The 12,920-nt window shown below is 36.4% G+C and overlaps 2 protein-coding genes across 2 annotated transcripts; one reads left to right on the top strand and one right to left on the bottom strand.

Moving 5' to 3' along the window:
* The first annotated feature begins 722 nt into the window (after positions 1-722).
* LOC135947743 (27 kDa glycoprotein-like) lies at positions 723-5,543 on the top strand. The gene is made up of 6 exons (XM_065496673.1): positions 723-873; positions 3,504-3,658; positions 3,716-3,837; positions 3,925-4,079; positions 4,521-4,689; positions 4,751-5,543. Exons 1-6 carry the CDS (start codon positions 834-836, stop codon positions 4,980-4,982), a joined length of 873 nt encoding a protein of 290 aa, XP_065352745.1. The 5' UTR covers positions 723-833; the 3' UTR covers positions 4,983-5,543.
* A 747-nt stretch (positions 5,544-6,290) lies between these two features.
* Positions 6,291-11,598, bottom strand: LOC135947742 (heparan-alpha-glucosaminide N-acetyltransferase-like). The gene is made up of 8 exons (XM_065496672.1): positions 11,035-11,598; positions 9,595-9,850; positions 8,890-9,082; positions 8,629-8,833; positions 7,973-8,250; positions 7,747-7,916; positions 7,492-7,666; positions 6,291-7,434 (listed from the first exon to the last, which is right to left on the bottom strand). Exons 1-8 carry the CDS (start codon positions 11,185-11,187, stop codon positions 7,140-7,142), a joined length of 1,725 nt encoding a protein of 574 aa, XP_065352744.1. The 5' UTR covers positions 11,188-11,598; the 3' UTR covers positions 6,291-7,139.
* Between the last annotated feature and the right edge of the window lie 1,322 nt (positions 11,599-12,920).

The following is a 12,920-nucleotide window of genomic DNA, read 5'->3' as shown; positions in this document are numbered from 1 at the left end:
AATTAATTCACGCATGCTGGAAATGTGCACACCAGCAAAATACTGCCGAAAAAATTCCCCCAAATCAGAGTGGGCTCATATTATTATCGCAATGCAAGAGAGTCAAATAAAATGCAGATGATGCATAATCATATCAGCCTGCACAAAGGCCACAAAGGGGCTTTCCGTGTTTTGTCACTGGCGATCGGCGCGCGTAATGCCTGGTCTTTATCCTGTTGCGCCAATTTTATGGCTTATCTGTTCCACTCATCGGACAGTGAGAATTTGCCAGCACTGATGTCATGTCTCATGGAAATTAAGAAATGCACTGAGAAACAATAAAAAAATTCCCAATGACCGCATTGACGCCATTGACTAACAATAAGAATAAGTAAAATAATTATAAGATAAGGTGAGTAGTATCAATCCTAGATGGCAGCAAAAATACACATTGTCGGTGAGCAAAGTAGCAAAAAGATATTTTAGACCAAAGCACAACCGGTTAAATAAAATAGGCGATGCGTTTAAAACATCGAATGAATAATATTATTTAAATAATGAAGTACATCATAGATATATTTCACTCAACATTATCTGTCCATATCATTCTAAGCTCTGAATTGAACACACATATTATATAATATTATGTTATTATAAGAGGAGTCAATGAGATTTACACCGAAATAATAAACCGGTACGGCGGTATGTATGCCATTTACACACATTATGATAAAGAGGCGGAGCTTCAACTTGAGCATCTGATGGTTCATGTTGTCGCAGAGACTGGCGTTACGAGTTATTGAGCAGCTTGCCAGTTTCCACATGATGTCCAGACTGAATTAAGAGCTGCCAAGATGAAGACACTCATTGTTGCGCTGCTCCTGGTCTTCGCTGGTTAGTATTCCTATAATTTAGCATTGTAAGCTCGGTGCAATCGGCAATCTGGCTCGGAGACGCTTCCGTCCAGTTCGCAATATCGGCCGACGCCCGGCCTCGTCCCCAAAAGCAGGAGAATGTCAAGTCATTATTGTCTTTGATTTGCCCGGATGCTACCGACACGCAGCCACCGCTCAAGCGACACAATCGAAAGCTTGTTCGTAATCTCGAGATTTTTCACCTTTGGCTGATTTCGTCACGAAACCCACGAAACTTTTAACAAAAATATTATCAATCTGTTCTTATTCGTTCATTTTTGAGCAAGATCTTAACACTATAGATATCACTCATAACTTTATTTTAATGGTTAATATTATGCACGCCTGGGACCGAGAAGCTAAAATAATTTTTATCGATTACTGTCCAGGGATTTTCTGCATTCCGCACTCACAAAAGACAAAAATGTTAATGGACAAGAACGCAAGAAGTGGTTCTCCGTGGCTGTCTTGTCGCCCAAAGGTCGTGGCCTTTGTTTAAAAGGAGTTATCATTGCTTTCACTGATATACATAAAAGTCTAAAAAATGAGTCACGTTTTAAATAATTTTCTCACGTTGATGTCCTGAAATTCTTTATCATCCACCTTAAAAGTTCCTTCCTTGATTTGAAGTAAAAACAAAACTACAGCACCAGTTTTGGAAGAAGAAGTTCTAAGACTGCCATTTCAATCAAATTTAAATCATTTGCCATTTTTGTCTTAATTTCAAATATCACAATTTAGTGAAACAAATTTATTTAAATATCTTTTTCTTATTACGACATACTTAATATAAATCAATATCCTTGTTTAATCTTAGAACCCAGAATTGATGTGTTGCTTGGTAAAAGCTGATAACAATAAAATGTTTGTTAATCGAGAAAAACTGTAAAGTAGATATTGAAACTTGTTTTGAGTCGACGCTCTAAGATTTTAAATTTCAACACTTCTCAATAAAATAAATCATCATTTTGCTGAGCAAAGCTCGCACAAGTTGAATTAGTTAATCAAATTGCGCAATTGAATCGCGGCGCATTAAGAGTAATTTCCTATTATTGCCAATCAGAGCAGCGCTCTGCAGATGCTTTTAATGGTTGCGAGCTGATGAGCTGTCAATTTAGTTGAATTAACTGAGTCACTTGTAAACAACGTGACTCTTGACTTCCTCATGTGAATAATAGAATCAGAGCCTCTTTTTGGGAGAACCGAGCAACTACTTGATTTTGCTTGGCAAACTTGTGATTTGATTTCTTGAAACGAACTTTATACCACCTAATTCAAATATTTGTTAATAATTTATTTTCAACTGTGTCGGGTTTAAAGCAGGACGTTATAATAAAAATTCAAACTTTCAGTCCAGGAAAAAAACTCAGATTGCAAATTTAGGTCAGACCAAGAAGTGATTGTCTTCACGGTACGAAACTTACGAAAGACTCTGTCCATCTGATATTTTAGCGAGGCACAGTTGGAATTAAAAGCATAACAATTTTTCACAATTTAAAGTTTTGTCTCTAAAAAGCATACGTTAATTGTATTTTTTTCATTTGAGTCTTATTTACATGTAAATAATCTTATTTACATGTAAATAAGATTCAAATGAAAAATTAAAAGCTGCTCTTTCCTAGTTATTTTTTTGCCGCCATTGGCATACGTTCTGAAAATTTGCTTTTGCTATTTAGACTTAAATTTTATAGAAATATCTTTAAATTTATTGACTTTTTTACTGATGTTTGATTTAATAAATTTCTTGGAAGGCCCAGTTAATCCTGAATCTGTCTAACAAATAGGGGAGAATCGATATCAGATTTATCGTTTATTTGTTTTAACTCATCAATTTTTAGACCAAAACCATTTAAAAATACTTTCGAGTAATTCTGGCTGCTCAAATTAAGAACAATAGCTCCTTGTTTCACAAATTTTGACGGGTGCCAGTATAATGTCCTAACTTACAATGACCCAACGGACAATGTCCTAAAAATTACATTGTAAACCACGGAAAACCATTTTTCCAAACAGATGATGTTCTTTATCATTTGAAGTTATATATTATACTAATTTTATTCAAGAGAGATGATATTGCTATATAATATGTCGCATTACTTTTATAAATATTTTGTGTGTGTGTTTTTATCGGCAACTAACGCTGTCTGCCTATTTTCATCTTTTTCCTCAAGAACTTTGATTGTTACACCTATTGGTGCGAGAAAAGTCAAAGAAACCTAGGCAACAGGCTCAACTGACATTGTACAACTAATCTGAAACCAATATTTGGATTAAATTTAAAAATAATCAAAGTCACATATTCCTCTTCATTTCAATTTAATCAAGTGTGATTTATTATAGGGCTAGTTTCCAGAGACATTAACTTGGATATCCCTTCTTTGAGATCGTGACAGTATCTTGATTTCTTGTTTTCAGGACATTGTCGAGGAACCCTATTTAGAACATTATTTTTAGGACATTGTACAATGCACATTTTTTTCGTTAATGACATTGCCTTAACGACAATGTATGGCACCTCATTTTGACTCGCAAAATGTACTTTCAACTTGTCGGAATATAGTAATAATTACCCTTATAAGCTTTTAATTGAAATGCCCGAATTTGCTCTAGCTGTCCACGGCGAATTGGACCCAAATGACCTCAACTCCAAGCTCTCTGAATTGGGCTATGATGGACCGACTCCCCCATCTCTTGAACAGGGGCAAAAAGCCTTTGAAGAGCAGTGCCGAAAGTATGGAGGAGAAGAAGCAGTAGAAAAAGGAAAGGTGTGTATAACACCCGTCGTACTCAATCAATGTTTTTGATTTGGTTTCTTCTGGCAGAAAGCGCAACAAGCCATGATAGATTGCGTTCAGTCGTTGGTCAACTACACGGCCGTGCAAACAGAAATTGAGACTCTCAAGCCAACTGGAGAGCTAGACACAGTATTCAAGAAGTACTGCAAGTATGTGTGCCTTTGAGATTGATTTACTTCTAATAAATTTCAAGCTCGACGTGAAGAATCTAAATTGCTAAAATGTTGTTTCTGTAGGAAAACCCCTGATCTGATGGTTTGCACAGAACAACTGACCCAGGATATCGAAGGATGTCTGGCTGAAGACCAAAAGAAGGTGTCCAGCATTGTTCTAAACGTTACAAGCACGTTGCTCAACTTCACTTGCTTCAAAGAAGGCGATAGAATTGCTTGTGAGTGTTTTAACAGGGGTGACTAAGTAAGCGCTGTAAGAATAATCAAAGCATGTCGCTACTAGAAAAGCTTTTTTGAAGTGCATGTTTGGTTCACAGATAAATTTTCTGTTGTGATTATAAATAATGTTAAGTACTGGAGTTTAAAGTTTCCTAAGTTAGTGTATTTAACAACTGCCTCCCTATTTAAACTAAAAGGACTCAAAGTATTATTTTCATTCAATGATATAATCTGTTGATAATTCTTGCTAAAGTGACAATTTTTGTAAATTTTTTAACTATTAATTTTTTTCTCTCAAAATAACTAGTTTTTTATTTATAAAAAAGAAAATTAAAAAAATGTTTTAAGGCATTGCCAAAATAGATTCAGGCCAAGCAGACTTAGTTTTGGTGTAACCCACAATAAAAATTCAATGTACTGATAAGTATTCAAATTTTCAGTGTTCATTGCTGAGGGTGGTCCAGAGTGCTTAGAGTCAAAGCAAGAAGGAATCCAAAAATGCTTAAACCATACATTTGGCAAGTACGGAGAACCTCTTAGCAAAGCTAACTTTTCCGACCTCTCCAACTTCAACTTGCCATTGATACTTTTTGACGAGAGTCAGTGCAAGTAAGTTCCTGAATGAAAACCTTAGATCAGTGCACTGATTGCTTAACACAACTGCTTTTAGGGATCTTGATGACGCAGTCAAGTGTGTTGTGCGTGTTTTGGAAGAGTGCAAGGACCCAACACCTGCAAACGTGGTCGAAAGTGTGCTCAAAGTGGTGAAAAGAGTGATTCCATGCAAAGAGCAGCCGGTGACGAGTAAGGTTTTGACAAGTGATGGTTCCTCAATCTCGCTGGGATATTCTTTGCTGAGCGTTTTAATATCCCTGTTGCTTGCGTTTTTGGAAAGATACTAGATAGCTATTTTTCTCATTTCGCTGCCAGTCAATTTTTCACTATGGAATAGTATGAAATTCCATTTGCGCTAAAATAATTTTAAGTTCTATTTCCGCAGACCATATATAATGTTTCTCTGACATGGTGACCTACCACTATGGTCTTTTAAGAGACTGGCAACGAATTTGTGATATTCCCTCTGAAAGGAGATATAACTCTTTAAATTTATTCTTTCTCCATTACATTTTTCAACTTTGGTCGATTGACTCTATTTTTACACTCGCTGTTCAATGCAGTAATATTTTTCCAACCAGGATATTGCCACACATGTTAACAATTAATCATAGAACTTGAACGAGTGTCCAATCATCAGCCCGATAGAGTTGATTATCAAGCGGATATTGTAATGGATGTTAGAGAAAACAATCAATCGGATATTTCAACACATATTAATTTGTTGTCTTTGGATACTATTGATACTGTGAAACTAAGCTATTTATGTTCCTTCAAGTGTTTGCTTTTCATATTTAAGGTAAAATGAAATGATTAATAAATTGCATTATTTGTTATACTTATTTGAATTTTGGTGTTTTAGATAAATCACACATCATAAACTTTGAAATAGCTGGTTAAACATTTAACCGTGCAGAAGTCATTTTCAAGACACATATAAGATAATCAAGATGAAGAACTTAAACCCCAATCTAAAATCAAAGTTAAAAAACACGCTTTTTAAGGGAATGGATGCGTTAAAAACCCAGATTATCTAACAAAGGTTTTCTTAGCTTGTCATTCTTATTTTTCTTATTGGTCATTGTTGTTGAGACCTGGTGAGCTGGTATCCAGCGGGATGAGCTGATCAGAGATTCTAAAATAATATTGATTGCCAATATTTCTACAATTATTATGCAGTCAACATGCATTCTCAATAGAGAAAATGCATATTTTCTCACTTGTTCAGCTTATTACTAGCTTGCAGCTGTCTAGAGATTTTTTTGGCTGTCACAATTCCACGTGCCTGTAATTTGTCTTGCAGATATTAGGATATTAGACTTTGTGTCTAATTTAAAAATCTTATCGCGATCTATTTTCATTTTTTAAATGTTGCAAAATTAATTGCTTCATAGCTAATAAGGACTGACAGGATGATTTGAAAAATAACCAATCTGTTGGCTTGTGCACTTGCATTTTGATAATCGGAGCGATGTTTGGGGCTTGGGAGTCGAGTGCGGGCTGATTTACGCCTAAATTTGACTCTAGCATTGCAATGATGAGGTCATTTGGATTTGGGAGGGTTGCGAAAGCTTGCAGACTTTGTAATAATAATATAATATCTTTATTTGACTTTTTGCATGCACATAACTCATCACAATAATTGTACCGAATTACATACATCCAATGCACCTTTTTGTAGCTTGTGTGAATGGATTTCATGGAACGCATGTCTATATCGTTTTAATAATAAGACTCGGTCAGGGGTAGTAACGTGGGCCAGTCCTCCTATGAGGACCGTGCGCACATTATTTCATAATAAATGGAAATAAAAAGCATAATCTGCGGTGACAGCAAGATGTGTAATGTGTGCCTTCTGCCCTGATTCATAATGTATTTTTTTAGAAACGATCTCTCTCTCTCTCTCTCTCACTTTTCGGGGTGCATCCTGATACAGAGACCTGGAAGTAAATTCAAAAACCCAAAATCTATTATTTTTTACTGTTCATAATTTCGCAAGGTGGCTCAATCCACTTTTTTGCTTAATCTCGGTGCAAAATTTAATGCCTATTATACTTGGTAGTAGAAAGCAGGCTCAGGCTACATAATATAATTGATTCACTTTGAATTGACGTAATTGACAGTTATGAAAATTTAAACAGCAACATTAACTATTTGTTTAATATATTTAAAAGCACGACGTACAAATATCAAACTCAAAAATAATGCTCTGCTGACTTTTAACAATAACTGGAATTTATGAACAGCTTACAAGAAACATTATTGTATATATATATATATATATATATCTTTAAACTTAAAAACACATAGAGATACAAAGTGATATGACCTATAGTAACTCCAAATGATAAAAGTGTTAAAAGCAGCTATAATTTTTTGATCTGACATGACTGGACTACACATAGAAATAAAAAAGTATTAAAACAACTTTAACAATTAAACGCCTAAACAGTGATAATTATGTTGCGCTTGAACAGCCATTTAGCAATCAGTAGCCACAACCAGCAAGCCCATATGGTGTCTGCAAGCAGGATAAAGTGGGTGTCCATGGGGCCAATCCTCCAGTGGAACGGCCAAAGGTGGTTGGTCAGTTTGCTGCCGATGTAGATAAACAGACAGTTGACGCCAGGCTCGACAAAAGGGAAACCATTCCAACACTTCTTGACATCGATTAGCCAGTAAAATGCGGCCAAGAACAAAAAAGCGAATCCTGCCGTGATTAATGCGAATGAAGTGCTCCTGAAAAGAAAGATTTTCGATATTTCGCTCTTCAGAAAAGAGACTATGAATGATTACCATAGCTGCTTGTTTATTGGGAATGTGCCGGTCAGTTCCAAGATCAGAGCAAGAAGGATGCAGCCGACACCCCAAACGGTCCAACGATATATTCTTTCGCGGGATTCATTGTATATGACCAAAATTGCGCCAGCTTGGATGCCCAAAATGACAGTTAGTAGGGAAGGCAAATTACCTGCAACGATTTATACATGTTGATAGCGTGAAATTTTGAACTCTCAAATATTAATTTATTAAATCTGCAAATTAACCTACTGAAATATCCTTCGGGATCAAATGCATTGACCTCATAAACTGCTTTAGCTGTCGGATTTTGCTCCATGTTGGCCTCATTCATAAGCAATTTGTTAATGTATCCAAACGTGCCGCCAGTGCAGTTTTCGTATTTCCTATCTTCGCTCAAACCGCCAGGTCCCAAATAGCCCCTTTGGGAAAATGGCGATGATTATTTCGGACATTTACATTTAAAAGTGAAACTCACGTCGGACATCCGGGGACCGGCAGGAAGAAGACGAGGCATATAGAGATCACGTGCAATACAATGTGAATTGCCCATTGTGACCACATGATCTGCAGGTCGGCGAACCTGCCTTTGATCTTGGAGATATCTCGAGGCCATAGGATAGCACACAGGCTAGCGTTGATCAGGCACATAATGCCAAAACGTTGAAGGGCGTTGAAGAAGCGGAATTTCTCATAAGCCAAGCCGTAGTTAATGCAATTCGTGGAGATGCCAAGAGCGAAAAGTAATACGGATCGCTGCAATGATTAAATTTATTTTTGATATGAAATTTATTTTACGGGCATTAATTTGGATTAGATCCAGTACTAGTTTCATATCGTTTTTTGTTGATAAAATGAATTAGATTTCATTCCCAAGGTAAAATTTGTTCATGTTTTTGCTATGATTTTCCCAATCTTACTCTCATTAGCTGGATCCTTATTTAGTTACAAATTAAATATTATATATAGCTTATTTAGCTCGAAAAAAGGCTAGTAAAATTGTGCGCCAAAATATCCAACGATACAAAGTGGGCGAACAAAATAATTCTTTAAATTCAAAAGAGGATAAATAAGCCTCGTTCAATTTTACTATACTATACGCGTGATAAATTGTAAACGTGCTAAAATATCAACCTTCGCGACGTGGAAAAGGATTGTGCGACGACTGAGCTGTCTTTCCAAGTTGCTGTTTATCCCCATTGGCATGCAGACACCCATAATCCAGATGAACCAAGGAAAGGGCCAGTCAGCGATGGGCAATCCTTCCCAGCTAGCATGCTCCAGAACTTGGTAGCCTCCACCTTGGTGCGTGTAGAATATCAAGGGGATGACTATCAGCCTAAAGATTAGAATAGACTGTAAAATATCAGCGAGTAGATATTCGCAATTACTAACCCGCGGAATGCGTCCAGTGCTCGTAGCCGTGGCTTTTTCGTCCTGAGTATCTCTTCAATTTTACCCTTTGAATCATTTTGATTGTTGTTATCGACAAAGACTTGCTCCTGTTTGCCCCAAGACTTCGCTACTCCCTTTATAAACTGGCCGAGGCACAGTAAGAAAAGGACTATCACTGTCACTGAGACCGCAGCTGTAAAAGAATAAAGTAGAGAGCGTCAAGCGACACGCAACTTTTGTAAGTTCCGCGGGCATCATTATCGTTCTCTTAAAAGGTTATAAAAAGGTGTTCGTAAGTAATTATTTATTAAAGACGTCAAATTAGCCTGCAGCGCAGAGCACGGCTAATTTAATTAATACGCGCCAAGTAACAATTTGATTAACTTTTTTACAATCCTTTGCTCAATTTTCTATATTTTGGAAATAAAATGCAACAACTTAAATGTTATCGTGACACTCTTTGACCTGGAGAGGCGCCATGACCAGGCGCCTCGGCCGACAAATCAATTACTACTCGATGTACTGAAATTGGCTTGAGAATGCCGTTTCCCTGCGGGTGGTAAGGGGAGCTAAAGATTTGAAGCATTTTAAGTAATTTTGCCACAGTAAATATATACATTGTATATTTATGCTTTGGAGAAGTGTTTTCAGCACAGCAGAATAACTTTCTCTAATTGGTTTTAATTAAATATATGCATCACTCACAGTGGTAGATGTTGACTGGCTCGTAATATGTGCTTGTGGTGCATTTCCCACCCGGCTGCACGAGGAGGTCGTAGATGCCGAATTCGCCAAAGTGCCAGGCGCTGTCCACGCTGCACTCGAGCGAGCTATGGTTGCTCGTGGAAACGTACTCTCCCAGGTAGTCGCCGTAGATGCGCGGTCTTATCGAGTACGCCGAGTTCACTTTGAATATTTTCGAGTCTCCAGCGGGCAAGGCACTCATGAATGAGTAAGGACACTGAAATTTGGTTTCAAACATTTAAGGAGTGGGTGTATAAGTTTCTCCGGCTTAATATACTCCTAGCTCATAGAAGAGAAATCTCTATTATGCGCTCTTAGTGACATAAAATTTAATAGTACTACGCTTGCACAAACTAGTTAAAATTCCAGTGTCGTTATTTAGGGACAAAATTAGACATTTGAAGTGAAAGTTGCTCAACATAGGAAAACACCCTGAGGACCCATTTTAGCTTACCATTATCCAAGCACAAATGATACATTGTTTAAAGTCAAAAGCACAAACTTCAATGACTAAAAAGGCAGACTTCATGTCAATAGAGTCTCATAATTAATATATGAAGTAGTAAGTATGGCTTTGCTTATGGACGATATTTGCAATATTCACCATCAAATAATCTTTGTGCGCTTTAAAATAAACGCAAACTGCCTAAGCGTTAGATGGTCCGACAGTGCACGTAACCTATTTAAGCAAGCTCAAAGCGGCTATTGGCAGTGCACTTTAATTTTTTTTATGTGTGTATAGTGACGAACTTCGTAATGATTATTTAACTGATTTTAAAATAAAAATGTTTGAATACGCATTCACAGGATGTTGATTCAAAACTTAAGTTTTCTACTTATCAACATTATCATAAAGTTGATTTTTTTTTGTGAACTATTACTTTAAAATATTTTTATTTGATTTGATGGTTAGTTATTGTAACCGATTTTCTAGCATTGCAATTTCCTGGATGTTTTGAAAATTATGAGCGGAAATCAATTATCTTTGAAAACAAGATATTTTTGTGTTTTCACACAGGGACCAAGTGGATAGAGTGTGAAATTGGTGAATTCAAGAAAAAGAAGAGAAGGGTGCGAAATCTTAACGCACAAATACCTTTAATTGAGTGCAATAGTGGCCATCAGAGCACAAAAAGTATTTATTAAGAGACAATAATTAATAAACATAATGTTTCCCATCTTCAGTACATATGCTATTTTTATTTTATCTAAAATAAATTGGCTTACAATTTCCAAACTGCAAATTGCCTTTATTCTTAATGATGATTTCCTTTTAAACATTTAGTAAAGTTAATAAAATTATGACCCGTAATGGTTTGCTTCTATAAGTATAATAAAAAAAATTAAAAAAAAAAAAAACAGGAAGAAACGCCTTCCAAAATGTGAAATCTGCAAACAAACCTTATAGCATGCATCTTTGACGGAGTATAGGAACGCCTCTCGGTCGAGGAGATTGGTGACGTTCAGGTAGGCCTGGTCTAAACCTAGGTCGTGCAGCCGTAGCCCCCGCACCGGCGTCTCGACGCGACCCTCCATCCACGACTGCAGCAGCATCTCGTTTGTTCGCGCGGCCCCGCCATGGCGCCCATTTATGCGGCCCCCGCTCCAGAAACCCCCGTTGGCAAATATTACCCTTTCTACATTATTGAAGCTGCATCATTTGAGGGGCCATTGTCGCAATATGATCGGTGTTGTCCGAATTGCCACACTGTATCTTAATTTGGTGCGTGATCGTTGCGACACTCGAAGAGTTTTTGGCAAACTCTATGCAAGCATGGACAAATCTCTCTTGTGGTAAATAGTCAGGGCAGCTATGTTTTCCTATTTCTTTAAATTATTTCCGCGGTTCGTTTAAGGAGATATTACGTATTCACACTGGGTTTGATACGGTTAAATAAATAAGCAACAAATTTTGCACGCGATTATTGTTCACTTTTGACAATTCGGCAATATCATCCAAACTGCAAACATGTATAAATAAATTTGAAAATTGAATTCTTGATTTGATTAAATTTTTTAGTTGCGTAAACTTCTACTAGCTTAATTTAATATTGTGTTCTGGGTTGACGGTCAAACTAACAAAACTATTGGGGGCATAGATTGGAAAAAATGGTCGTCAAAGAGATAAACAATCGACAAAATTAATTTTTTAAATAATTTAAATGAACATCACTAGAATTTTCAAGTGAAAAATGGTTTCCGTTGTAATTTGTCCAATTTTCAGTGTTGCGTACAAAATAATCTCATTGCCTTTGCTCACTCATTCGACTCATATTTAATTCAAAAGAAAAATATATTAACAGCTTGAACTTAATTTTTGTCACGTCTGTATGTAATGAAAAAATCGTTGCTGTTTTCAAAGCCACCTATAATTTTTACTTTCTATCACTATCCCTGATTCTCAATCATTTTTAAACATTTTCACAAGACCCTTAATTGATAAATATTACGTAAAATGAATGTATTTTAACTGGATTTAGATTTCTAGAACGGTTGAGTGTAATGAGTATTATCCGAACGCTTAAGATTTGTGAATGAATTTACTATTTTGGCTCACTCCATAGAAAATCTAATCCAGGTGAATAAATTTATATTTTTTTCTGAATCGCTCAACACAAAAACGAATGTTCTGCATGCATTTTAACTCAATTTATCCACCCATTCTAATTAGCATGTGTGCGAGAGGAGACTCTAGATGTAACCGGTTCTATATTGGAGGTTTAACCAAGATGATATATTATTATAGCTGCGTGATTGAGACTCCATTTTATTTTTGCTGCTCTATATCCATCTTATAAGTTTTCTCATTGGAAGAATTTGACCATTATGAAATATCACGGAGGTGCCACATGTATATTTAGATATTTAATTGCCAGCATAAGTAATTAAAAAAGTGATTTTGACTCAAATTTATTTTTAGGTATCTATAATTGAATCATATTATGAAGAAATGGTGAAAAATCACACGCGGTCAGAGGTGCCAGAACGAAAGGCAAATCTATTATGCCATTATGTGTATTTTGAAAGTGTGTCGCTGCCCCTCATTTATCACAGTTGATCGCAGTTGCAACACATTGTTTTTAAATGTGTAAATTCGACCAAGATTGATCTCGTCAGATTGAAGGGCAGATGCTGCACAGTGCATGTATAGTTGGACGCTCAAATTCACAAATTTTAGGTTGGTGCAACGTAACTGAAAACAATTCACCTGATAAATGCAATTAGATGAAAAAAGCTGTCGGCTATTGTTCGGCCACAGTGGCCTCATAACTAGCACTGCACACGTC

Source organism: Cloeon dipterum, chromosome 1 (genome assembly GCF_949628265.1).
Source record: "Cloeon dipterum chromosome 1, ieCloDipt1.1, whole genome shotgun sequence".
NCBI lineage: Eukaryota > Metazoa > Arthropoda > Insecta > Ephemeroptera > Baetidae > Cloeon > Cloeon dipterum.
Note: the sequence above shows the minus strand (reverse complement) of the source record. Positions and strands in the feature narration are given on the sequence as shown.

What these genes read in the sequence shown, in the direction of transcription:
- LOC135947743 (XM_065496673.1), top strand. Translation starts at nt 834, where the DNA reads ATGAAGACACTCATTGTTGCGCTGCTCCTGGTCTTCGCTG. An exon ending in GCTGCTCCTGGTCTTCGCTG is followed by an intron (nt 874 to 3,503) that starts GTTAGTATTCCT and finishes AATTTGCTCTAG; the next exon opens with CTGTCCACGGCGAATTGGAC. An exon ending in TTTGACGAGAGTCAGTGCAA is followed by an intron (nt 4,690 to 4,750) that starts GTAAGTTCCTGA and finishes AACTGCTTTTAG; the next exon opens with GGATCTTGATGACGCAGTCA.
- LOC135947742 (XM_065496672.1), bottom strand. Translation starts at nt 11,187, where the DNA reads ATGCTGCTGCAGTCGTGGATGGAGGGTCGCGTCGAGACGCCGGTGCGG. An exon ending in GCCAGTCAACATCTACCACT is followed by an intron (nt 9,083 to 9,594) that starts GTGAGTGATGCA and finishes ATTCTTTTACAG; the next exon opens with CTGCGGTCTCAGTGACAGTG. An exon ending in TGATCCCGAAGGATATTTCA is followed by an intron (nt 7,667 to 7,746) that starts GTAGGTTAATTT and finishes AAATCGTTGCAG; the next exon opens with GTAATTTGCCTTCCCTACTA.